Here is a 27,488-nt window from a genome sequence, read left to right on the forward strand (position 1 = left end):
CAGACCTTGGACACAACTGAGCATGCTGGAAAATGAAGTGGGGGACAAGAGAATCATGGTGTTTTGTTCTGACATTCCACTAATTTGGTCACGTTACTTGAGAAGAAGCTTTAGAAGTATAGGTGCTGAAAAACTTAAGCCCTTATGTCCTTCAGTAAAGGAAGGCTGGCAGGAAGAAGACTAGCAACAGGAAGACTAGAGTTCCCTGGGTGTGTCCAGTTTTGCCTGGGCAGTTATAGAAGTACAGTATGTATTCAGTTTAGGAGAGCCGTGATCTAGACTGGAAGTGCTTGCCTGTGAAGCTATCGGATATTGGAAATACACTTACTGTGAACAAGGATCAATCCAGCTAACAGTTACATTTACTCCAAATGAAGTAAGCTATAGGGTTTTGTTTTTGTTTTGGTGTTATAATTGCATTATTAAGAATTTTGCTGGCATAGCTGTGCCAATTAAGGCTTGTACCTCAGAGACATCACATCGCTAACTGACATAGCTACACTATCAAAAATTTGTAGTGCAGATCTGATTATAGTCTCCAAGTCTTTCCTTTCCAAAACTTGTTGTTCAGTTTGAATAGGGATAGCTAACCATTCTGTCTGACACCAGCTGATGCTATTCAGAACAGTACATCACTTTTCAAATTGTTTTCATTACACCATACTACTTGACACAGTCTGAAGACCATTAATGTGAGGTCTTCTGACTCTGAACTTACTTTCCATCAAACCGTAGAGGATAACCTCCAAAGGTTCATATCTTGCTGTATGTCCTAGGATTCATAATCATTTGCCTCTTAAAGTTTGGTTTTGTAAAATAAAATAGCTGCCCACCTTGTAGTCCCCATTCACTGAGTAACTCCTTTCCAAGGGACTTGCACCAGTCTTCAGTAGCATAAGAGATCAAAGGCATGCATCCTCTTACTCATTTCTCTCCAGTCCCCAGGATTTGGAACTATACATAACAATTGAGAATCATTGTTAACCTGAAAAGTCACCATATAAAGTTAATGGAAATGCTATGACTGTCTCAAATTGTTTCCTTGTTTTGCAGAGTTTTTTTGAAATCAAGACATCAATTTAGCATCTCTACTGCTTTCTTTTAGTGTTAACTAGATATCTCAAAATTTCAGAACTTGTCCCTCTTCTGTAACTTTCCCATCAATAATAATTGTCTTGCATTCAGTAGCAAATCTTTCTTTGAACTACTTTGCTTCACTTTGCTTAATGTTTTTAGTTCTTCTGCGCCCCTTAAATGAATATAATATCTATATATTACACTTGTGAAATCCTCCAAACTTGATTTTTCTGTTAAAATTTTGAAGTACTTGTATTCATTGTTGACTCAAACGTATGTTGAAAACCTGGTGAATGTGATTAGTCTTAAACCACCTTGTCCAACTCTGGTTTTGCTTTAGTTCCATGATGTGGCTAGGAAATCCAATTTTGCATGTCAGTTTTCCAGTGTTTCATGGTCAGCACGGTCAAAGGCTTTCGCATAATTATAAAACAAATATAAAGAAGTACTCTAAATTTATCATAAACCTAAATGTTTGGGCTTTTTTTCTCTCCATTAAATTGTCAGTTATACTTTCTGCCCTCTCCCTGAAATACTCAACATTTTTATTGGTGAGAGGCTGGTGATGTTTTTCTTAAACGCATTGGCATTTGAGAGGCATATAGAAAACTAAGTTCCTCTGGCAGAACAAGAGAAGAAAGAGTGTTAACGTTGTTGTCTGTAAATCAGGTAGTGGTGAAGGGGAAGTTGTTTTGCTTCTCTTAGAGAGTTACTGAAGGTGAGGATAGATGGTTGAGGGAGTAGTACAGGCAACTCCTACTTACCGCTACTTCGCTTAGTGCCATTTCACTATAATGCTCATTTTAAATTGATACCTAATTTCACTTAGCACTCAGCAAGTTTCATTATAATGCTTATGATTGCCATTGTGGGTCATTAAAAACGCTTGCGGTCGCCACCGTGGATTGTCAAATACTTTTGATTTTGCTTAATGCTTGGCTTTTCAGGAACCAATTAAGAACGCTAAGCAGGGGTTGCTGTATGCACTAGTTTTGTACGTTTGTAGAATGGACAAGAATAGAATAAATGTAGATCCCTGATGATACAAAACATGGTACAGATAGTCTGACTGACATTCCTATCCAATAACTGTTAGTACTTCTGGACTGCATGTTTATATTAATGTACTCTGAAGTAGTAATAGTATTAGTAACAGTTTTTTTCCTGCTCTTCACTCAACTTCATGGAAAGAGCCTATATTTTGTGTTTTCCTGTGACAGCTCATTTCTGGTTTAATGCTCCAAGGGAACTCTTTTCAGTGCTTCTGTTTCAACAGGGTTTTTTTTTTTCTCCCCTCAGTATTCCTCAAATCTCTTTTCCTATTTGGAATAAGTGTGCCTTTTACTATACAATACATAGCTTTGTTGTCTGCTTGTGTATAGTATATCAAAACAATAACAAATATATCAATAATATAAGTAATTGCATAATGTTAAAAGTTGCGTGACTATGTATTAATACAATATGGCTTTATTTTGACATAGGGGATGTCCCACTCTGGTGCAGGCATTACCAGGTCCTAGCACACAAGTTACTGCTGGAAGCAACCATACAGCTATTCTCTTAATGGATGGACAGGTGTTTACATTTGGAAGTTTTTCTGTAAGCTAACAATTCTGTTTTCTTTTATAAAGAAATTACTTAATATATTGAACTTTTAACATTAAAGTACATTTATAGATAAGTTTTTCTGTACACATACACTTGCATGTGCCTAACTTACGTCTGCTATGCATTAAACATTTGTGCCTTTAAAAAACGATGAGTTAAAAATGATATTTCCTAATGTATTCTTTCATGTAAGTATTATGTAATATTTATCTTTCTTATTAGGTAAAACAGTTTTCTCTGATTGTCATTATTACAACCTCATTGAGGTCCACTGCTCAAACGGTTTTAATTCTGGCCAAGTTCATAGTTATTCAGCTTCTGTTTTTGTCTCATCCTTTTGAGAAATAAGCCTACCCAACTGCTTTTCAAATTTAAAAAACTTAAACATTGTTGCTATTTAGGCTGCCAATAAGAAACATGGACAAATTAAGATGTGTCAGAATGTAGGGTGCTATGTAACTTGTTCCCCATTGTGCATATATATGTATTGCCATATTTTCTCACATACCCTGCACCTTCCCCCCAGAACAACTGGGAAAAATTGGGGTTTTGCATTATATGCCAGGAAAAGGGATCTCCACAAGTATAGACATTTGACAGAGGGGAGGCAGAGAGATGGCAGCATTAAATGCATTAAAAGCCACAGCAGATAACACTGCTACCATTCCCTGACTCTTCCCCCAATCCCTGGCACCAAATTTCTGAACCCTTGGTAAACTCCCCTTCACAACTGCCCACCAGATCAAGCTGCCACACCACTTTGGAGTTATGTGGCATGATTTGGCACCCCACATACAACTCAGTACACGGCTCTAAAGTCATGTGCTGGGTCAGATCCAGTGCACTGAGTGTGGAACAGCCTGGAGCTATGGACTGGCACCAGAGCCATATACTGGATACAACCCCATGAGCTGTTTCTAGCGCTGATGCTGAGCCTGGGACTGTGTGTTAGCTCTGGAGCTAGGTGCTGGCTTCAGCCTCATGCACTATCTCTGAAGCTGTGCGTTGAGCCTGGAGCTAGGTGCCAGGTCCAACGTGGACTTGTTACACATCCCTGGAGACGGCGCATGGGGTCAAACCCAGCATGTGGCTCCAGAGCCAGCAAGCAGTCCTGGATCAGTGTATGGTCCCAGGCTCGGCATGCGGCTACAGAAGCATGGCAGAGTCAAACCTGGCGCATGGCCCTGGAGCCAGCATGTGACTTCAGACCCAGTATGTAGTCATGGACTCTGCTTAGTGGGTCCAGCCTGGCACATGGCTGTAGAAACAAGCGTATGGGGCTCGACTCAGTGTGTGGCCCTGGAACTGGCGTGATGGATTGATCTGTTGGCCCAGCCAGTCCACAGGGCTGGCAGCAGTCTCAGAGGCAAACTCGGCTCCCTAGCTGCTGCCACTCGCAGATTCAAAGAAGTTTAGGACTGAAAGGGACCTCGTGAAATCATCAGGTCCACTCACATTCCCAAATCAAAGAATTTTTTTTCCAGGTTTCCCCTCAAAATCAAGATGCATATTATATATAGGGACATGTGACATGCAAAAAAAAGAAAAAGAAAGGTGTACTATCCTTCAAGGAAGTTTAATGTATATTGCATTAGATTTAAACTCGTCAGTCACTTAGGCAATTTTTAAATTTTTAGCCTTAGTCTACGTACCTTAAAATATATTTAAACTGCTTTTATGGTGTGGGGGAGAGAAAAATAGATGCTGAATCTCTTGAGCTTTGTAGGGTTAAGTCTATCTTGTGGTCTAGTAAGAATCAAGCAGATGTCCACTGCTTAGAAAAAAAGAAGTCAGAAATCATTGTTTTCCTATGCAAAATTGTGTCTACAGCCTTCACTTCCTTTGAATCATGTGTCATGTTCTACAAGTCCCCTAAAGGTGAATTTGGATAAGAAAAGAATCTGTTTTAGCTACTGTCAAATAACTGGAGTGTCTCAGGCAAAGCTGCTGAAATTAGTCACATAATCGTAGAAAAATAGAACTGGAAGGGGACCTCCAGAGGTTAACAAGTCCAATCTCCTGTTTGAGGCAGGATCATCCCTATCCAAACCGTCCCATAGAAGTCCATGTCTAACCTATTCCTAAAATTATATAATCAACTCTGTTGCACAGTGACAAGACTTATTGCCCAAAAACACCAAAAGCACCCTAACCTGACACATGTAGAGCAGGGAGACAAGGGCAGTGTTCTGCAGCTGCAAGGATTGTTAATATGCATGCAAGGGATCTCAGGAAGAGGGCCCCCTCCCTCCTTTTTCCCCCCACTACAAAGGTAGGCAAACTCCCACACATTCCTTACTAATCTGATCATGAGATAAAAATACTTCCTGATCCCAAATGTGTCCATCATGGGAGGGGTTAAAGCCTCTAGCTAGGAATCTCTGGGTTTCAGTACCAGCGGGAGCATTGCCACACCTCAGTTAAAATCCCTAGCCTTGGCTGCATCCCATACCCACACCTGCTGAAGATGAAAAAAACCTCTGACACCTGTAAGAAAAAAAATTCCTTCCTGATCCCTGATGAATGCTTATCCAATTTCTTGAAAACCTCCAAGGCCAGAGGTTCCACAGCTGCCTTGTTCTAACAAGGAAGTTTTTTTCCTGATGGCTAATATACACCTACTTTGCTATAACTTCAAGCCTTTGGTCTGCTTGTTACTCTGTGCAGGAATGGAAAAGAGCCAGCCCTTCTTCATGGCAACCCTTACGATATTTGAAGACTGCTTATCATGTGCCCCTACTTAATCTCCTTTTCATGAATTAATCGTGCCTATCTTTTTCCACCTCTCCTGAAACGGCTTGTGTTCCAGGTCCTTGTTCATTTTTGTGGCCCACATCTGGGATAGTCTTTTACTTCTCCACATTTTAAAAACATGAAGCCCAAAACTGCACACGCTGCACTAGATGAGGCCTAACGAGTGCAGAGTAAAGAGGCAATAACACCTCCTGTGTCTTGCATATAAAGCTCCTGTGGATGGATTCCAAACCTGCATTTGCTTTTTTCACAGCTGCATCAGGTGGCAGACTCCTTAGGTGCATCTGCATGTCTCTGTATGGTGGTGTTGCTACAATGCCATGCTTTAGTACTTCCGCTTAGAAGTACTAAAGCACAGCATAGTGGAGGCAGTTAATGCACTGTGCACATAGCACATGGTTAAATTTCACTGCTATGTCACCATAGCAGCGCGCTATACCAGGGAAGTGCACTGCACTGCTACGGTGATGTAGCTGGCGATCATGTATAGAACTGCGTGATCACTACATCACCATAGCACATTGTTACGTCACTGTAAGGCGATGTGTAGACACACCCATTGAGTCTATGATTTACCAAAACTCCTAGATCTTGCTTTGTAATGCACGTGGCGGTATTCAATTTGTCACTTAGCAGTGAGCCACAAATGAGAGCATGCGTTTCCCCAGGGGCAAACAGCAGCGGAACAATATGTGCTGCTGCTGTTTGTCCCTGGGAAATGCCTGTGCATGCATAGCCCGTTACCCCAGATGGGGTAGGGGAGGCTGGGGCCAGCACCTGGGTTGGCCCCAGCAGCCTTACTTGGGGTCGTAAGGACCTCCGGGGGCTGTAACCACAGCCCCCGGAGCCTGCCTGGCAGCCATAGTGCGGCTCTATCCAGCCAGGCTCCAGTTTCTAGCGGTGCACACTGCCAGCATGTGTGCCGTTCCACTTTCTTACGGCACAAGTTTTTTTTGACACCGGGAGATCCCAGGGGTGTCAGTTTCCCCGCTTCCCCCCAGCCTGCCTCGGCCCACTGCAAATTGGCAGCATGGAGAATGCCAACTTGCTAAAAAAAATCTTGATCAATAAGCACCTAGCTTTTAATGCTGTTTTTAAGCACATTTTTTCACTAGTGCTTATGGAACAACCAGTTATATTGATATTTGTACAAACACAGCACAAGAACATACAGTTTATAATTAGTAAAACACACAGGCGATTGAACAATGTGAGTGGCCTTTGGCTATATGATGGGTTTGAAGAACTATAAGGAGAGGTCTGTTTGTGGTACCCATTAGGATCACTTTTGAATGTGTCTTAATGTTACCTACCTTCTGTAATTTTACATTTTTTTTTTATATATATATATATCACGTACTTCAATGCAACAGTGATAGTATTGTGAAGTAAACTTTTATTGAGCCATCTTTCTCAATGAACCCATTTTTTATTTTCAAATATATGATTATTAGTTTATATGAAAATGTTGTGGCTAGTATTTATTAATGCTTAATTTTTTTCACTTTAGAAAGGACAGCTTGGCAGGCCAATTCTGGATATGCCATACTGGAATGCAAAACCAGCACCTATGCCTAATATTGGATCTAAATATGGGCGCAAAGCTACATGGATTGGAGCAAGTGGAGACCAGACTTTTCTTCGGATTGATGAAGCTCTCATTAATTCTCATGTGCTGGCCACGTCAGAGATCTTTGCAAGCAGGCATATAATAGGTAAGACCTCTTTTAAAAATACTATAAATACTGTAAATCAGATTAAATACTATAATTCAAGGAGTATGTGTCAGCATGAGAGATTCAAACTAAGAAAATTGAACCTTATGTGACTATTTTCCTCTTGGAGTACTCCTCCTGCATGTGACATACTTGGTTGCTTTAAAGCATATTTTTATTAGAAGTAATTTTGAAAATTTGATATTTCCAAGCTAATCTTGCATTTACATATTTCATTATAATCTTACCCCACACACAATATACTGTATTAGTATCAGTTATGAGTGCACCCATTATAATAATAGTATTACTGAACAAATGGAAGATGGTGTCTAATAAATGGGGTTTTTTTCCTAGGTTTGGTACCTGCTTCTATGTCAGAGCCTCCTCCATTTAAGTGTCTTCTCATAAATAAAGTGGATGGCAGTTGCAAAACATTTAATGATTCTGAACAGGAAGATCTTCAAGGGTCTGGTGTATGTCTGGATCCTGTTTATGATGTTATTTGGAGGTAACTGGCTTGTTGAAAGGAGGTGTCAGTATGAAAACTTCATTTATTAGGACAAGCTTTGTGACTGGTCTTGCATGTATTCAGTTATCATTTATCACCTACTGTTCAGTTTCTTATGTGTTTTTTTTCTTTGGCTCTTTTCCTTAAGCTTAAGACAGCCAAAACAGCTCCTTTCTTGTCTGTGGCTGCTTGTACATGTGATGGGGATTTAGTCCCCTAAGTTGAAACGGTAGGTTTTTAATTATGATGATTAAAAACGCAATCCTTTTTTTTTTTTTTTTTTTTTTTTTTTGGCGGAGCCTGCTTGCTGCCAGTGGGTTGAGTGGCCCCTGAGCTGTGGGGGTACCCTGGTCCTTCCCTCCACAGCAGTGGTACCCCCAGGGAGCACCACTGCAGTGAAGGAAAGGTCTGGGAACCCCTGCAGCTCAGACCCTTCAGGAGCAGCTTGCTCCCTGGCTGTGGGAGAGGCAGGCAGGCCAGGGAAAAGGATTAGGCACTTTGCTGCTTCCCTTCTCCTCCTTCCTGCCACCCAGCAGAACCTGCCCATGCAAGCTGCTGCTGGGCTGTGTAGCCTCTGAGCTGCAGAGAAGCCTGATCCTTCTTTCTGCGGCGATGGTGCCAGTCCGGGGCCACTTGGGCTGAGCGCTAGCTATGCAGGTGCTGCTCCAGCTCGCAGGCAGCTCCCATCAGATCCAACTCTTTCTTGAGCTCACACAGGGAGCAGTGCCTGGTGGGCTTCTAGCGTTGCAGGCTCAGGGAAATGTTGGATTCAGCGGGTGCTGCCTGTGGGCTGGGGCAGCACCTGTGTAGCTAGCATCCTGCCAGGGGGTGCCACTGTGGAGGGAAGGGCCAAGGCTCCTGGAGCTCAGGGGCTCCATGGCCCAACAGCATCTCACACGGGCAGGCTCCACTGAGGGGGTGGGGAAAAAAAAGTGAGGGTGAGGGGCCTGATCCTTCCTCTTTTTTTTACCTCTCCTTATGGAGCCTGCCTGCATCTCCTGCAGCCAGGAAGCAAGCTGCAGGTGCCCTATGAACTGCAGGGGGACCGTTCCTTCATGGTGCAGCACTTCCCAGGGCCATGGGTGCTGCCCCAGTTTGAAGGCAGCACCCAGCCCAATCCAGTTGTTCCCTGAGCCCAAGCTGGGGCAGCACCTGCCTGCTAGCAGCCCACCTGGGCAGCCCCAGGGGGCACTACCACTGCAGAAAGAAGGACCCAGGACCCCATGCATATCATAGCCCACTGGCAGCTTCCCTTCTAGCTATGGGAGATGTGGGCAGGCTCTGCAGGGGGGATAAATAAACATTTGGCCCCTCACTGTTTCTGCCTTCAGCCTGCCTCTTCCTTGGGGAGGAGGGCACACTGTCAAAGGCTGCAATGTTACAAATGGCTATGTTGTAAACTAAAGTACATGCAAATGTAGTTTAGTTTGCAACACAGTAAAACTGACTTAAATCATAAAAAAAAAAGCCTGCACATGTACAGCATAATGCAGTTAAACTGCAAAAACACATTGTACCGTTTTGTCCTGTGTACAAGAGCCCTATAATATCATCCCTCTCCTGGGTCTGTGTGACCTTTGGGTGATCTTATTTTCTTTTCCTTGTGTACCAGGAATATTCAGTCTTATTCTCTTCTCTGCCCCCCCTTCTCCCCAGCCTAGATCTGAATAGTCTGCCCTAATCTCCAAATTTAGTTAGCACAGTGTCTTCCTCTCCAGTCTCCACAATTCCACAATGAACTGCACCACCCTTGAACATTATGAGGATTAAGGCAATAGACTTTTGCTCCAGGGCTTTTGCCACCAGATTCAAATGATGACATCAGAATTGGAGCTTTAATTGTAAAAGTTCTAGCAGTCATCATTGTGGAGGTAATCTTGCAAGTATGACCAAAGTGCAGGTGTTAGATTAATTTCTGTCTCAATCTTCAAATGATCTGGAAGAGTAGGAAGCAGTAACAGCAGCAGTTGACTATAAGCACTCTCCTTTTCAGAGAAGCTTAGATTCTTTGTTAGGATTGGCTTGTTCTTCATATGGGATCAGGAATTGGATTAAGTAGTGAAAATACGCTGGCGTGCTCTTAAATTCCTGTCACACCATGCCATGGGCCGTCCCCTGAATTGCTGCAGCCACAGTATTCCTCAGCCCCATGGGCCATGCTGCCTTTTCCCCAGAGATGGGATGAGTTGGTGGAGCAGCAGAGGGAGAGGGATCTTGGAGACTGTGGCAGTAGCAGCAGGAGAGCTAATGGGAGTTGGTGGTGCCCAGACTGCTAGCTCAGGAGCTGCAAGTTAAACCTTGGTTGCTGATCGTAGTCCAATGTTGGACAACCCTGCTGAATTGCATGAGGGTCCTCTTCATCCCTTGTGTTAAGCTACTGTACTCCATTATGCTTCCTACTTACCCATTTCAAGTGGGATATCCACAAGCAAATTCAATCCACTTAAAAATGAAAAAATAAACCTAAAATATATCAGCTTTCTCAGGATTTATATCCATCTAAACTGAATAATCTTCTTTCACTTGAAAATGTCATTCTTTACCTCATCCCATACTGTTTGGTATTGTCGCTTGTCACATGACAGTTTTAATTAGATTTTAGTTCTTTAGGTAAGGAAATACATTATTGTCTCTTACTGCGACTGCAAAGTCTCTCGTGTAATCTGAGTTTTGTAATCTATTATTTTACTTGTTTGTCTTTGAGGATATTAAGAATCCGGTTACTGTCATATTTAATTAAAAAAAAAAGCTAACATTCCATAAAAATCCTAACATTCCATACAAAGAACTGGGATTACAATTTTTTCAGGGTGTTTAAATGGCTTAGTTAAATTTCTGGTAAACTAAATTTTTTGATACATTTTTGCTGTCTTTTTTTGTGGTCAGGTTTCGACCAAATGCTAGAGAACTGTGGAGTTACAATGCAGTTGTTGCTGATTCCAGGCTTCCTTCAGCTCCAGACATGCAATCACGATGTAGTATTCTAAGTCCAGAACTTGCTCTTCCAACAGGATCAAAAGCTCTAACCACCAGGTCTCACGCAGCTTTGCACATTCTAGGTACAACTCTATGGGTGAATTGGAAAGATAAAAATAGTAGATATGTAATATAATATAGAATACAAATAAAATGACTTTGTTGCTTTTTAACTGCCAAAAAACATTTGTTGTTTTTCTTAGTCTTTCTAATGATTAAACTACTTCCAGGATTAGGGTGGCAGATGCAGAATATTCTAGCCAATATTTTTGAACAGCCTACTAACCTTTCTTTAAATATCTTTTTTTTGTGCAAACTAGTGTGGGAGGTGGGGGAGTTGATCAGACGGTTCTTCAATTTCTAAGATAGAGATTATCCTTCGTAGGATGATGCACTAAAACAAGGGTGAGGCATAGTTGCTAATTATGTTTATGTGCCTGAGTTTATTGCAGTTCCAGGAACCTTTTAAAAATGGCTTCTTGTTCAGGCATATGCAGAGATCAGTCTCATGCTTTTTTTGTTAAATAGGCAAAGGAAATACGTGGAACTAATTTTAACAATATCACTGTTTGTCTAGTGAATGGAAGGTCAATTTGTTAAGAGTGTCCGTCGAAAGAAAGTGGCCATGTTTATAGGGTATCAAAACTGCAGAGTTCAACCTTTTTGGGACTGACTTTTCCATTCATCCTGCCCTACTTGATAAAGTCATTACTAATTTCAGTGAAGACCTGGTCCTGAGTCCCACAGTCAATCAAATGATGTACCATTACTAAAAGTTTAATTGATCTATGTAGTGTTTCATACAGCTTTTGACTGACTTATCTAGAGAGAAGATGGAAGGTATGTGACCAAGACTAGGGAAAAAATTCCTTGTATTTACAGGAAACGAGGCATAATCCAAGGGTACTAGCAAAAGTTAAAATGGTATGATTGAGATCTGAGGAATTTTATACCTCCTCCCATATTGTACCATGCCAGACATGCATGGCAGAATGTGCAATATGTGGGGACAGAGCATAAAATCCCTATCATGCAATAGCACTACACCCTGGGAACTGGGCTGAAGATAGTTCTAAATCGATGCTGTCAGTGCCTGAGTTAAGTCAGCTGATCAACTTGCCCAGTGTCATTAAGGCCTGCATCAGTTTGTAAACTTCCTTGAAGCCAACAAGATATATGTATTTGACTTCAGCCTGACCAGCACATTTTTAGAGCTGTGTTTTTTGTTTGAGCAGAAGCACAATGGCTATATCATCTAACTAGTATTGATATTGCCTAGATAGAAAGCCAATAATTTTCTAAGATGCACAGTGTCCAGCATGGTAAGATTTGCTGCTCTTCTTCAGTATCACTAATAGTTGGCAGCAGACAAATAACTGTTAGCTTCATTCTCAGCTTCCTGTGACTGTTTTTGCTATTTAGTTTTTCCAGTTTTCCCTGGCTGCTCTCTGCAGTTGCTTTGCAATTGTACCCTAATGTTTGTGGATGACTTGTAAAGACAACTTAAAGAAAATCATATAGCAGTTCATTCAGCAGTCATGATAACACATAATATTCTGATATTCATGATCACACATGGGTTATTCTGATGTTATTGATGCTCAGGTGGCTCACACAATGTGCCATTGGTTGGGATTCAGCCTCATCTTTTTCTTATTTGGCTGTTAACCCATTATGTCATCACCAGTTCGTGCCTGACACTAAGACTAAGGCTACAAGCAGATGTTACGCTAAAGACACGATTAACCAGTTAATCAGTTAGTAAAATGGGAAACCAACTTCACTTTTATTATAATAACTTTTGCAGCTGGTTTCCATTGAGTCTTAAATTGAATATGGGGCAGGGTGGACCCCACTGGGCTTTGCAGCTGGCCGCAATGTGGTCCTGATCCTGCTGATGATTGTTGTTTGATGGCAGGGACTGCACCAGGGCTCAAATCCCTGTGTACTTCTTGCCAGCTAGTGGCAGATTGGGACCACTTCAGAGCATTGCCCGTCTTCCAGTGATAATCTGATCATTGGCTGGCCAGCTCTGGGGACGACATGGGAGTTTAAACTGTCTCCTTGGGTCCCCAGTGCTAGCTGAAAGTCAAGCACCTGACTGTCAACTTGTTTGTGCAGGGGGAGCCCGCAGTCGTGATCGTGGGCTCCTGCTCTACTGGCAAGATGGGAACTGGGTGCCCACAACCTGGCTTAACCACGATTATTTGGTTATCCAGTTCATTGAAAGATACTGTTACCTTCTTGATTAAGTATGCAGTATTTGTGTTCTGGGCTGCCAGTAGGCAGGTTTGTGCATCTCTGCCAGTGCCCCTGTTATCTATTGCTTTGACGCGAATACTACAGGCTTTTCACTAACGCCTTCCAGCCATGTGTGAAATGATTATAGTGACTATAGCTTGTACACTGTTACTCATTACCAGATCCATGGGATAAGATCAAAGAGATCTGCTAAAATTGAACAACCAGCAAGATAAAGTTTGCAGTCTGTGGCTATTGATGGAAAAATTTCAAGCGCCCTTACATATTTCACAGTACTGTACATGCACTACTGTTGGCACCTCATATGCTGTTCACTTGTATGGGTTTCTCTGCTAGATTTCTGTAGTGAGTTGAGTTAGGTATACTAAGTCTTTTTTTTTAAAAACACCCAACAAAAGTCACGTATACAACTAACCAGTCACGTGGCATTGTTGCAAGGGGTGCAGTATACAGTTATAACCATACCTACTAGAAACCAAATGCATGAATTAGGTGTAAGATTGTAGGCCACCACCCAGAAACCACCTTAGTAGTCTACAAGGCCAGGAAGGTAACGGTATGACCACTTCAAGTACTGATACTCAGTTCTCTACGCCTTGTAATCCTCCTTTTGACTTGGTGTATTGTACATTAGCGAAGCAGTATTCCAAATTCCTCAGTTTTTTTCCTTAAGTTCTTAAAGTTGGATTTCTGCACATGGGACAGTGACAGTTTTTTGTTCTGTTTTTTTGTTTGTTTGTTTTGTACCCCTTATATGATTGTGTTTTCTTAGTGTCAGGTATGCATGAGACGTCTGGTATGCTTGGTGGAACTGCAAATGAGACCTGGAGCCAAAAAATGCAGAAATTTGTATTTGTCAGGACAAATTTATTACAACCATTTTGAGTCTTCAGTTTTTAATGAATTAATTAAGTAGAAATTTGCTCAATTGATTTAGGATGCCAGTTACTGTCATGTGAAGGAACTCATGCCACCATAGTTATGGCTGTATTTTTCAGCCTTTCCTAATCTTGGAGATGCATAGAACAACTTGGCCAGTCCATTCCTTGCACTATTCTTTGTGTTTAATATAGCATTCCAGTGCCCAGCTTGGGAAAAAGTAGTTCAGACTGTGTTTTAACATGTTCCTTGTCCACTTTCCATCCATTGGGCATTATTTGATTGTCTCCCACAAGTGTGAATATAAATACAGTTCTAGGGAAGAAAAAGCAGTTGTTCTTGGAAAGCTGTCTTTCTGCATTCCTACTTCTCTCTTCTACATTTTGTCCATACTGGAGTTCTATTTGTCTGCACTAGGTAGTGGCAGAGAAGGAGATGAGAGAGTTTCCTGGGTGTGCACTTTTTTAGGCCCTTGCCACATATTACGTATACAGTATTATGCAATTATCTGGTTAATCACACAATATATTTAGACCAGCCACACATGCAAGTAATTTTAATGCCATAAAAATGTCTACCCTGCTAGAAAAAAAAAACACCTACAAAGCTACTGCTCGAAAATGTGCAACAGCTTAATGGCTGAGTTTTATCCAGCTTTAATTTGAATGTGTGCCAGGGCCCTTACAGATGCTAGAGAAATTGATTCAGGATGAGGATGTTCCCTCACCTTTGAAAAGACAACTTGGATAAAAAAAATAGTGTGCTTTTGCTACCAACCTCAGTTCCCATAAGTGAACGTAAAAGTGTGACCTTCAATGAAATATGGTGTTTGTTAAATACCCTCCCTGTTAGCTTTGTGAATCTAAGGTGCTACATTTAAAATAAGAACACTTAAGTGCTTAAAAATGATATTTTTAACTTTAGAGTTCTTCTACAAATATTTCTGTCACTTCCATTATTTCCTTCAGCAGGCTATTATTCTGTCATTAAACCTATTTTTTAAAGAAATATTTCTTGATAAAGGAAATTAAAGCCACAGGAAAAATTTCATACTAATTCCAGGTTACTCCTACTTGTGCAATGGAAGCATAATTATTATTCCTTTTTTTTAAAAACTTTTTGCTTTGTCTTTTACACCTTTGTACCCTTTGTTTAGCCAACATATAGATAAAGACCTTCTTCATGTTATAAAGTGATCTGTCTTACCTGTTAGTCTCTTTTATCGCTCTATTCCAAATGCCTTTGCGGCACTAAATTTCTAGACCTAATTTCAGTTTTCTGTGTATAGTTCTCCTTCCTAATCTTACTATTTGGTTTTGAATAAAGCTAAATAATAAGTGTATAGGAGTATATTTAGAGACAAAATATTAAGTGTCAAATGAGTACTTTATTTCCTTTCTCCATAAAAAGAACACATGAAGCCAAAGAGAAATATGTAAGAGTGTCAAGATATGGTATGCAATTGGTCACGTAGGGCATGTCTACATGTTGCCATATGGCAACGTTGCTACGGTGCTGTGCTTCAGCACTTCCTTTTGGAAGTACTACAGCACAGCGTAGGTGGTTACTGCACTGTGTGCACAGTGCATGGGTAGATTTCGCTGCTACAGTGAGCTCACGATCACATGTAGACCTGAGTGATCGCTACATCACCGTAGTGTGCCATACAGCAACATACTGCGTCACTATGTTGCCATAGGGCAATGTGTAGTCATGTTCGTAGTAGACCTACCTTAAATGTTTCTTAGTTAACACACAAGCAGATTCCGAGTCAGGTGTTTGTCTTCAGTGGTAAACCCCTGTATTTCCCCATGGTGGCTTCTCTGGCCATAACTAGATATGGTACTAGTATTTTGCTACATTTATATTAGTGTGCTTGACAGGTTAGGTTGTGTTGCTGCTGATATTTTAAATCTTCATGAACTTCTCTCTCCATAACTGTTTGGTGTAGAGTCTGATTTATGGCTTCCAGTAATACATTTTGAATATTTGGTTTTATTTTCTTTCAGGTTGTCTCGATACATTGGCTGCTATGCAGGACTTAAAAATGGGCGTAACAAACACAGAAGAGGAGACTCAAGCAGTAATGAAAGTTTATTCCAAAGAAGACTATAGCGTTGTTAACAGATTTGAAAGTATGTACACAGGATAGCTTTGTTGCAGAAACAAATCCCCTTTGTGGAATGACAGCCTTTAAACATAACTCTCTAACTTTTTCCCCTGTAGGTCATGGAGGAGGTTGGGGTTACTCAGCCCATTCAGTGGAAGCTATACGTTTCTGTGCGGATACTGATATTTTACTTGGTGGTCTAGGCCTGTTTGGAGGGAGAGGTGAATACACAGCTAAAATAAAGGTAATAGTCTAATTTTTTCAAATTACAGATTTAAAACCAGGACTTCTGAAATGCAGTTTAGAATAGGTAGGGTATTTTTTGGTGTTTACTTTTTTTTGGTGTTTTTAAAAAATGTCTATGGAAGGCTATGTATGCATCAAAACATTTTAAAAATCCCAAGGAGCATGAGTCAGGCTTCCTAGTGTGAAAGTCCTGGATCAGTGCCTCATGAGCAGTGACCCTGGTTTTCTCTGTTTAAATATCGCAAAATCTCTGATTAAAAATCATCAGTTAAAAACAGTAAAATCAGTGTTTTTTCTGTGATTAAAATGAAATAACACCACATAGCAGGGGTGGGCAAAATACAGCCCACATGCAGTGCTAGGCAGTGTTTGCTGCAGCTGCCTGCCTGCCTGGAGCTGGCATGCTGGGCAGCACCAGTGGCAAACACTGCCCAGCACTGCAAGCAAGGGGGTGCAGCTTTCCTCTGTGCTGAGTAGCTGCTGTCGCTGCACCGCTGCCCCGATAGGCAAGCCCAGAGCTGACGCGGGGCCCGGGCTGGCAGTGGGGGCGGGTTACTAGCTGGTGCTGAGCATGGGAAAAGCGGCTCCTCACCCACCCCGTGGCTAGCACCTCATGTTGCAGCTGCTCAGTCCATGTGGGGATGCCTGTGCCTGCTCAGGACAGCCCTGCGTGGGCTGAGAGTAGCTGCAGCAGGGAGTGCCAGCCACAGGGTTGGGGAGGAGCTGCTTTTCCCCATGCTCAGCACCCTTCCCTGCCAGCTGCTTCCCTGCCAGCAAGCAGGAGGTTGGGGCTGTACACTGCCCCCATCCTGTACCATGGGGCTGGAGGGGGCACTAGGAGTGAGCAGGTGTGGGAGTCAGTGGGAGCATGGGGCTCACACCGGTGTCCCAAGGTCAGTGCTGGCAAGGCCCAGAGCAGGGTGGCAGGAGTACAGGGTCCCAGCTGGCAGGGGCTTTATGGAGCCGGGCCAGCTCCCACCTCTCCTTGCTGGTGCAGCCCAACCTGGCTCCACAGACCCCTGCCAGCCTGTGCCCTGCTCTGGGCCCCACTGGTGCTGGCCCTGAGACATTGGTCCCAAGATGATGACTAGGGGGTGGGGCACCTGTCAAGGAACGGGGCTACCCATGTGGCCCTTGACAGCTTGCCAAAACTGGATAAGCTGCCCTCTGCCTGAAATAATTGCCTGCCCCTGCTATATAGGTATAGATATCAATAGCATCAGTCGAATGTAATATTTTATTGATATATTTGCAGTTTTAAAGCAGTTTGGAAGCCTGCCAGTGCCTCACTCTCTATAATAAAATAAATTCTAAATGTCAACAAATTTTGGCATATGATTTTGGGTTTTTTATCATGGGGAAAATCAGAATGCCCCCTACCCCCTTTGCTCACTAGGACACAGGTCCAGTTGCAACTACCACTTTGTGGCCTTGAGCAGCCCATGTATGCCAGTGCCCTGCCCATGCCAGTACCTGCCCCCCCACTCCCCTGGCAGAGGGGGCCCCCCAGCTGCCAGGGATACAGAGTCAGGGTCCCAGGTCTGCAGCCCCCTGGCCCCCGCAGCAGTGCCTAGACCTTGGCTGCTACATACAGGAGGCAGTGGCTGTTGTGCAGAGCAGAATGTGGAGCCTGGCTCCCCTCTGCCATGGGCAGCATGGTTGAACAGGGGTGGGAAGCGGGTGCAGGCTGCCTGCTGTGGGCTCAGGGCTCCCTACCCTGCTTCCGTGAATTTGTTTTTAAGATGCTACCCTGCTCTGCCTTCTTTACATAGTTCTCTCATGCATTCAAATTAAACACATTACTTGTTCCTTCTCCTTTGGGTATCCTGAGGCATTTTACAGATTCTTTATTACTACAGGTATAAAATCAGAATGATAAAAATCAGAAAATGCCAACTCAATCATAGCTGTGACCAAATTAATTAGTTTTTACTACCTTGGGGTCTGTCTTGCTTATTTAGGATGTAAGCTATTTTGGGACACAAACCACCTGCTATTCTCTCTTGTGAAGTACTGAACATAGTGCCTAAAGGCAAACCAGCAATTAATGTAATAAAGATGTTTAACGGTATTGATTATGGTGGTAACAGCAATACTGGTAAAAAGCTTTACTCAGCACCAACAAGCCAAAAACCAAATGGCTGCTTTGACAGCGAAAACTAGTGGTACTGCACCAAGACGAGATAAATTACAGCCCCCAAACAGGTCTGGTTCCTACCACTGACCTGCCTTCTTGAAGAAAGGGAATCTTGAGATCTCAACAAAGTTGTTCACTGTCACAAATTTCTCTCATGCTGTCAGTATTGGTTCAGCTCTGAATCTCTAGTTAAGGTCCAAGGAAGCTGCCCAGATATCTTCAAGATTTACAACTGTAATGACTCTGGAGCTGGCACTAGCAGCTGATGCATTGCCAATTAGCATTGATTTTTTACTAATGGAGGCTGTCTTTTTTTCTAGTGTTGTGTTCTGCTGATAGCCTGTACTGCATGACAGGTTAAAAGATTTTCATTCCTTAGCATCACCTTTAAACATCAGTATCACCATTAGAAGAAATGTACTCCTCTCACTCAGCTGAACATATCCTTATTACCTCATTAAGCTGCAGGTTTTTTACCTGGAGCACATTCTCCAGCCCTGAGTTTCTTTCTGATCTTTTGAAAATTTGATTAATTCTTTTCTGTGCTTTCAAATTTCTGGACCTTCTGTAACAGTAGAAGAAATGAGTGAAGAGTCAGGTTCTGAACCACTGGAGCTTTCATCTTCTCCCGAAGATCTGTTATATTCTTCCAATGAGCTTCTTTTCCTCTCTTATCATAGGGATCTCTGAAATTCATGCTGGGATTGCGCAGTACAATGCAGCAGCTTCTTTAATCTTGGAACTTTCCCTCCCCTGCCACTGATTGGCAGAGGGTCCTGTCACTCATCACTCACTGTCTGCACCTGATGTCCTGAAGGTAAAAACTGCAGTAGTTTTTGCCTCCCGGCCATCAGGCACAGGTGATGAATAATGTGGCCTGTCCACCAATCAGCAGTTGGAGGATGGGGGAGAATGGGGAAACTCCAAGATTAAAGAAGCTGCCACTCTGTGTACTTCCAGCGCAAATTTCGGAGATCCCTACATTCAGTCATGAATCATTAGAGTGCTTTTCAGGACTCACTGTGTCAAAGAGCTTACGTGGTGGGGAGTGAGACTTCACTGACTGAGGAGAAAACCCTAAGTTGTTTCATATCTTTCACTCCAGACAAGATAGTAGTGTCTGTATTCCTATGTCGCAACTAGTCCAATTATGGACTTTTCACTTCATCTTTCTAGAATTTTTATGTCAACTGGTTCACCTTTAGCCCACAAGGCAAGGATTTGCTTCCATCTTCGGAACACAAGATTTGTTCCTACAGATCTTGAAGAATCCTATTTTTGATCGCTGCGATTTTTTTTCTTAGATACCTTATTCTCTGAATGGCCTTTTAGATGTCCATTGTTGCATCAGCCAGATCGGTCAATGAATTTGAAATTTTCATGCTTTCATGATGCATCCCTTTTTTTACCATATTTCATTACGAGAAGGTGGTCTGGAGATCTTACAAATTCCCAAATTGTTTCAGATTTCATTTTGGACCAGGCAGATAGAAAGAAATCTGGAAAATAACTATAACCTCTTACTGTTATAGAAAAGGGGAAAAACAGCAAACAGTTCAGTCCTTCCGTTTCTCCTCTCCCCTCCACCTCCCAAATATCCTTTAGTCATCTTTCTTGATCTCAGTAGCCTTGATAAAAAGCCAGACTGTCTCCTTCCAGAGAATATCTAATTGATTTACCCAGTGTATTTCAATCCATCACATGGATGACCTGTCTCTTTTGCTTAATATTGAGGCTCATTTAATTAGTGCTCAGGCTGCCTCTTCAGTCTTCAGGAATATTTTTGTGCATCAGATCTGCAAAATAGCTGCTTGAAGTAATCCTCTCACCCTTCTTAAACGTTCTGCCCTTAACTTGGCTGTAAGATTAAGGACATGTCTACACTGCAGTTTATGGTCTAATATAGAGGAACCTAAGTTCCTTCATTTGAAATCAGTTCAAGTATTGAAAGCAGTGTAACTATGGCAGCACAGAGTTCAGTATGGGTTAATTTATTTCAGCAGGATAAATTAGCTCAGATGAGCTGTGCGCTGCCATGACAGGAGTGTTTGTAGTACCTGAGCTAAGTCACATAAGGAAGCTTGGATGTTTCTGTGCTATGCTACAGTCTGTAGTGTAAATTTAACATTTAGTTGCCCAGCTGCCAAGCACTCTACATTTGTTATTTAGTTAGTAGCAAATAGGACTCCTATATGACATCTATTGAATGAGCTGTATAACCTGTCAGTTTCCCAGAGTGAGATTAGTATAGACAAAATATCTAAAGAAATCACTGAAGTACATGAGGTAAATCACTGTCTTACATTAACTAATACTAGTACATGGTTAATAATAGGATCCCCTAGAGTTATAGGCAAGAAAGAATGACAAGCAAATAGAACGATGGAACAGAATTTGCAAGGGTGGAGAGGCATCTTACATATTTATTTTCTGTTTTTCAGTTGTTCGAATTGGGTCCAGATGGGGGAGACCATGAGACTGATGGAGACCTTCTTGCTGAAACCGATGTTTTGGCATACGATTGTGCTGCTAGGTAATTACTTTCCTTTAGCATTTTTTATTTTGGCATACATTTTAAACATACGTTGGTATGCTGAAGTAAACTGAATTATTAGAATCTGTAATCTAGTAGTGCATTTATCTTTAAAAAAAAAAAAAAAGGTAGAAACCATAAACAACAAATACCATTTCATATATTGTTTAAATATTGAGATCTCGAATAGGAATTGAAAGCTTTCCCTCAACACACTTGTGCTCTTTTGCAGAAATGTAAACTTAAAATTTTATGTCAATTGGATAAGAAAGGATAAAGAAATTATTTCCATGGCACTTTCAAATGTATAAATGTCAAAAAGGCACTTTCAGACGTCCCTAATGGAATTGACTCTGTAGAATTGTGTGGTCCAGTTTGTCTGATCCTGTGAAATTGTGATTATCAAAAGGGCATGTTGTGCTTTGGTTGGCTCATAGTTGAGGGGGTAGGAAAAATGCATACAGGTTTTCCTCGCTTTATGTGGTACATGTGTTCCCGGAAAACTGTGCATAACTTGAATTTGCAGAAAGAGAACCCAATTCAAAAGGAAACAAGCTCACAACAGTGAGAGAGGGAGTGGGGCTGGTGGCACTGGGTTCTTGCTGGCAGTGGGGCTGGACTGTGCTGTGCTCGGGGCAGGCGGTGGTGGTGCTGGGAGCAGGGCTGCAGCCACCACAAAATTCACCATAGCCCCACAACCTCCTCTCCCAAGTGCAGCACAGCTGCTATATGTGAGGTGTACACCCCCCTGCACCCACCCCGGCGCTGCTGCTGGCCCCAGCCCACAGCAGCAATCTGCTCTCATCCCACGCACAGATCCAGGAGTACATGGCGGAGCCCCCCACTCACAGCCCTCCCATAGTGCACGTAGCAGCAAGAGCTGTGCACCCCCATCCTGTGCCCTGCACCTACTGACAGTTCCCTCTACTTTGCTCCCTGCTGCAGCCCCTCTATCCCTTCCCCTACAGACTTACCTCGCATATAGCTAATTTTGGGTGTAAAAAGGGTCATCGCATAAGAACAAATTTGCTTATTCAGACCCCACGTAAAGTAAGGGAAACCTGTATTTATTACTGACGTTTGTCAGTATGGGTGCTCTGTGTTGGGGAGTTGGAGTTACCTGTTTTTATATTTTAAGCAACTAGGAGTGACGTATTCGTGCAACAGTACACAATTCAACTTCCACTTTCAAGAAGCTAGCTCTACTTTAATTCTGGATTTTGGAGTGCCTCGTTACTTGAAGATCTGTTTAGCTTCTCTTCTATTAGAAATTGATAATAGTTTTCGAAAGGGATTAACTAAAAATGCATTTACTTTTACACAGAAAATGTTCCCCAAAAAGTGCTTGGTTGCCATACCATTATGGTAGTACTAGTGTAAAAACAACAACAAAACAGCTTTCCTTAAAGTAGCTGTAAATGAACTCTGGCCTTTTATGAATTTCCTGAATAGGCAATTTTATGCACAGCCTGGTGCCATTAAAATCCCAAAGTATTTAAAAAAACCAAACTCATACGTGCCTTTCTCAGAGATGCATTTGCTTCATACTTATCTCTTGATCACACAAGACAGCTGCATTATCCTGCTGTTAATTTGTTGCTCTACATCAGGACTATTCAACTTTGGCACAGCTGAGGTGCCACATCTCTGACCCACTTGGTTTCATGAACAGCAGGAGAGGCAGCTTCTGGGGCCTGTAGGCTCCATGTTAACTGCTCACAGGGTATCATTTGCACAACCATACTATACCACTATGATTAAGTTGTATCTGGCTTTTCCCATCCTACCTGCTCCTTAATTATTCATTTTCTGTTCAATCAGCAGTTCATTCACTGGTTCCCAAATGATTCTGACTCAGTCACAGTTCTCGTTACCCACTGTCAGTGCTGTCTGATTCATTGTCTTCTGTTTCCTGTAGTTCTGCTTCCTGGTGTTACAACTACCCCAAATTTGTTCTCTTTCAATACTATCTCTTTACATTTGTTGTAAATATCTCAGTTCCTTGCTTTATTATTGAGCTGTCATGATGCATGATTACGTCTTCATATCTTCCCCTAGTTAGGTTTCAGTTTTTTCTCTGATAGCATGAATCTAATCTCTACTCTGTTTGCAATACCATATCCCTTTATTTATGGAGAGACTGGGGGTTCTTGGGCTAGGGAAGGGGCAACTAAAATGGCTGAGTTACTTGGAAATTTCCTAGAAGAAAGGTGAATAGCAAATATTTTCCATTTTTCTCTTGACCCCTGGGGAAGGCGCTGCAAGAAGTAGGAAGGTGCAGTAGAAGGCTTTAAAATGCATTGGTGCAGGTGGAAGGAGCCTTAAAAATGCTGATCTCCATTTTCTAATTCTAAATAGGTATTAAATAGTCACCATATTTAATATTTAATAATCATATTGTCTGTGGATTTCTTTATTTTGGAACTAATCGAGTTCAGTCCATTAAATCCTTTCCTTCCCCCCCGCCCAATATTTTCTTCTTTCAGAGAAAAATATGCAATGATGTTTGATGAACCAGTTCTCTTGCAAGCTTGTTGGTGGTACGTAGCATGGGCACGAGTGTCGGGGCCTAGCAGTGACTGTGGATCTCATGGTCAGGCATCCATTACTACAGATGATGGGTAATTATTGTTTCTGTCAAATTTTTGTATAATAAAAGGCAGCTAATGTTACCTGAATGACAGTGGTGTTTTCTTCTTTCAGTGTTGTTTTCCAGTTTAAGAGTTCCAAGAAATCAAATAATGGCACAGATGTTAATGCAGGACAGATCCCTCAGTTACTGTACAGGTAATATTCCTATCCTATTTCAGGGCTGGTTTTAGAAGTTATCTTTTGTAAACACACAAGTGCTATAAAGGTATGCCTATAGTGCTAAACAGAACTGTTGTTATGGAATATTTGTAAACTTGTGGGAGAGTAAGGGATAGCTGAAAGACAGCAAAGTAAAATGTCATACCAATTTTTGTGCAATTCTAAAAAATCATTCTGATATGTTAAATATTGGCATTTGGGTCAAAACAAAAGATGATAATATTTCTTCCGTAATTTAAATCCTAGCTCTGTAAGTGCTGTTTTTTTTCTTTAATATACTTCATAAGATTTCTGTGACTATTGCTTAACTTTCAACAACTCCGGTTATAAAATTTCTGAAGGGTCACATGAACTTGTCCAGTTCACTTCACAAAAATGAATGTTTTGGTTCTTTCTTTCACATGTAGAGTTAGTGAAAGGTGTGTAATTTGAAGATCTCAAGAAAGTAAACTCTATTTAAACCATCCTTCTCATGAGTTCTGCAGTACATAGTCCCCTGTAATAAAATCTTCCATTTGTCTTTATAAAAGACAAATATATTTCCTCAAATATCACTGTTACTCTGTAATTCAGGCAGCTGGCAAGGCCTGTCAACTCCAGAAAAGTTAAGGAAGCAGCACTGAAGATTTTAACTGCATAATCTTCTCTTTTTTTCTTCTCAGTTGCATCACTTTGAATGTTTTATTTCATCACACAGTCCTCTTGACTCGCTTTGGCCAAGGCACTAAAATTCCTAGATATAGAGCAGCATGAATCCAAGTACCTCACCTCAAGAGGCTGAAGGGTTGTCTTCATTGTGATATAACTCATATCCAACAAGGAGGATTCAGACTCCAAACATTCCAGAAAAGGCAGCGTAATCTCTATTACACTTAACCCTGGAAAAATGTAGCAACACCTTCTCCAAAAGCTTTGCATCCACATCTCACTTCTTCCCTTTTTGAGTCCAAGCTTGAGTACTGTTACAACAGTAAGACAATGGAATAGACTGCACAGGGAAGTTGTGGAATCTCCTTCACTAGAGGTTTTCAAGAAGAGGCTCTGGATAAGCATTGGTCAGGGTTGATTTAGAAATAGCAGATAACTCTAGAGGAGTTAAAGGTCCCCTTTGACCCTTGATCTACTGCTATGATTCTTGATCTGCTGCTCTTCACTCTTCTGTTCCTGTTCTGCCTTTTTCTGAAATGTGACCTGAAATGCTTCATTAAATATTATGCTGTTTAGGAGAGCTTTGTATCCTGTATTATGCCTGTTCTCATTCAGCAGGCCTCAGCATCTCTTTCATATTCCTTTTTTTCTTTTTTGCACTTCTTTTAGTAACTTTTTCACCCTAGATCAGATATCTTTCCTTACTGAGGATACAAATTGAATACAAATCTTACTTATAATTTGGAAAGCAAAATTCAAACAGACGTTTTTAGATTTCTTAGATCTAAAGGCAAAGCCCCAGCCTAGATTGGGAAAGCTTGTGCTCCATCCTCAGAGAAAAGTTTCTTAGCATAGCTTTGAGAGATTTCTTCAGAAACAGGTAATTAAAGAGTAATTTGTTTCTAAAGAGTAAATTTTACCATTTTATTTCCAATGTTTTAATGTTTATTGTGTTTTATAATATAGCTCTAAAAAATTAGGCACCTTTTGAAGCAACTTCTAGAATTACAGTATTAAAAGCAAGCAGCATCCCTTTGTTCCCAGTCAGTAATCAGTGTTGCTGTGTTCAAAAAATGCTGGCATTTTTCTTGCCCTGTTCTTGTAAGTTTCTGGGCAGACTAGGTACATTGTGTAGCATGCCCATAGATCAGCATATTTAGTTAATTTTGGAATGGAGTAAATCTGTGGTTCTCAACCTTCTTGGACTTGAGGCATCTCTCATTCAACTCAAGGCACCCCTCCATAACTTTAGTGAATTGAGTGGCACCCAGTTTTGAAAACTATATAGTGCTTACCTTCTTGCACAGGGGCCAGGTAGTGGGGTAGGGTATTTGCCAGGCAGGGACAAGTTTGAGCCTGCCCTTACCTGCTTATCTCCTCATACCTCACTACGTCTCACCTCAAGGCATCCTTCAAAATAGCTAGTATGCGGCACCCCTGGGTGTTGTGGCACCTTAGTTGAGAATCACTGATCCAGAGTGATAAAGGTTTTTCACAGATATCACCTTGATGTCAGTCCTTCTCTCATAAAATAGTAAAAATCCAATTCATATGCTGTCCACTGATTACTATTATGAGACTGTGGTACTGAGAAAGAGCTAGTCTCTCAGGCTCTAAGCCATATTTCACTATTCTGCAGCCAAAGGAATGGCAGTCCCCTGGTTGTACATTCGAAGGTGAAGTCAGTGTTGTTACCACTTCTACTTAATTATCAAAAACCTGTATCATTCAAACCCTATATTCCAAACCAAAGTAACAGATGGACAGTATCTTGGTATATTTTCTGGTTTCTTCACTCCAATATCATTTTTTTCCTCAAGTGGATTGCTCCTTAGACATCTAACTCTAATCTGTCTTACCCTTCTCACTGTAAGACATTATTAGGATCACACATAATTAAGAGATGTCATAAGATTTAACTTTACTTACTGTATTTTGTAGTGGTCTCATGTGCCACTGGTTATATAAGACTCGTACAACCTCTCAGGACAGAAGAGCAATTTACGTATCAGTGATTGCTCACAAAAAAGAAACCCATGCCATTTTGAGCACTGCTTTTTATTTCTGCCATTATTCTGCTGTATTTTCCTACCCATGTCATGATTATTTGTATCAAAAAGAGCTTTCAAATATAGCCCCATGGATACCTGTTCTGGATCTGTCGCTAGGAATCTAGCAGTATAACCAACTTATTTTCCATATCTTATCCTGATAGATAAAGTAAGCCTTGTCTCCTAAAAGAGGTCAAGTGGATTGGACCAAGTGTTTCAACACAGTAACTTTTTAAACAAAACCAGAAAATTAGGTGCCGGTCAGGAATTGACTACCAGCTTACACAACTGGTTTCTTAGTTAAAGATTTTATAATATCTTCTTTAAAGGAAGCAAATGAATTGTCCTTTGCAAGGGAGGAATTAGAATCTCCACCCTCAGCAAATACCACTACATGAGGGGGGCTGGGGTTCTAGTCAGCATGAGCGTGTGGCTTGTCAGGTGAAATATCCTAAGCAAATCCATTACCTTAGAGATTGGTCTCCTGGGGGGGAGGGGGGTGCAGGTGGTTTTAGAAGCTTTCCTAAACTTTATTAGCCTTTTGGATCAGTAACCCAATGACCTTTTCAATTTTTTTACTATTATTTTTCCTTTCTTTCCTGTCAAGTCCATCTCGATACAATGATGCACAGCAATTTGGCTATGAATTGCTGACATTTTGTTGGGGGGCGGGGGAAGAAGCCAATATCATTTCTCTCAAGAAGAGAAGGGCCACCAGAAATACTTCTTATAAAGTCCCTTAACTTTTCAATTACACCAAACTGGGCATGTCTTCATGAGATGCTACTGCACAGTCATTACTGTGTATTGTTGAGTCCATGTATTAGCAAGTACTAAATAAGTGCACTGTGCAGTAGCCTAATAATACTATGCAGTAGCGTATTAACATTGTCCATGCTGTGATGTGCTACTACTTAGTCAGCGTCTTGTGTAGATATACCCACTAATTCTTAATTGTCCACTTCACAGAAGAAACCATTTTCCTCAGAAGTGTGTAGTGGTTTGTACCCCACCGTGTCCATAGCTGTAGAAAGGATATACTAGTCTCCTTAGACAAACTATAATGGGTTTTATATAAGTGGCTTTCGGAAAATGAGAAAGGAAACATTGTGTTGTTCAGATTTTGTCACTGTGGTTATTGCAACCAGTCAGGTAATGCATTGTCCT

The 27,488-nt window shown here is 41.4% G+C and overlaps 1 protein-coding gene across 1 annotated transcript in view; it reads left to right on the forward strand.

Moving 5' to 3' along the window:
* The window catches only part of MYCBP2 (MYC binding protein 2, E3 ubiquitin protein ligase), a gene marked incomplete at its 5' end in the record, with an annotated part of 297,134 nt that overhangs the window by 120,410 nt on the left and 149,236 nt on the right, over positions 1-27,488 (forward strand). The window contains 9 exons of the mRNA XM_019528503.1: positions 2,562-2,679; positions 6,953-7,157; positions 7,515-7,668; positions 10,555-10,727; positions 15,795-15,920; positions 16,012-16,139; positions 20,720-20,811; positions 23,298-23,432; positions 23,515-23,598. Of these exons, the coding sequence (XP_019384048.1) occupies positions 2,562-2,679; positions 6,953-7,157; positions 7,515-7,668; positions 10,555-10,727; positions 15,795-15,920; positions 16,012-16,139; positions 20,720-20,811; positions 23,298-23,432; positions 23,515-23,598 (1,215 nt within the window). The remainder of the gene's footprint in view (positions 1-2,561; positions 2,680-6,952; positions 7,158-7,514; positions 7,669-10,554; positions 10,728-15,794; positions 15,921-16,011; positions 16,140-20,719; positions 20,812-23,297; positions 23,433-23,514; positions 23,599-27,488) is intronic.

This window comes from Crocodylus porosus, unplaced genomic scaffold (genome assembly GCF_001723895.1).
Source record: "Crocodylus porosus isolate Cpor-Errol unplaced genomic scaffold, CroPor_comp1, whole genome shotgun sequence".
Taxonomy (NCBI): Eukaryota; Metazoa; Chordata; order Crocodylia; family Crocodylidae; genus Crocodylus; species Crocodylus porosus.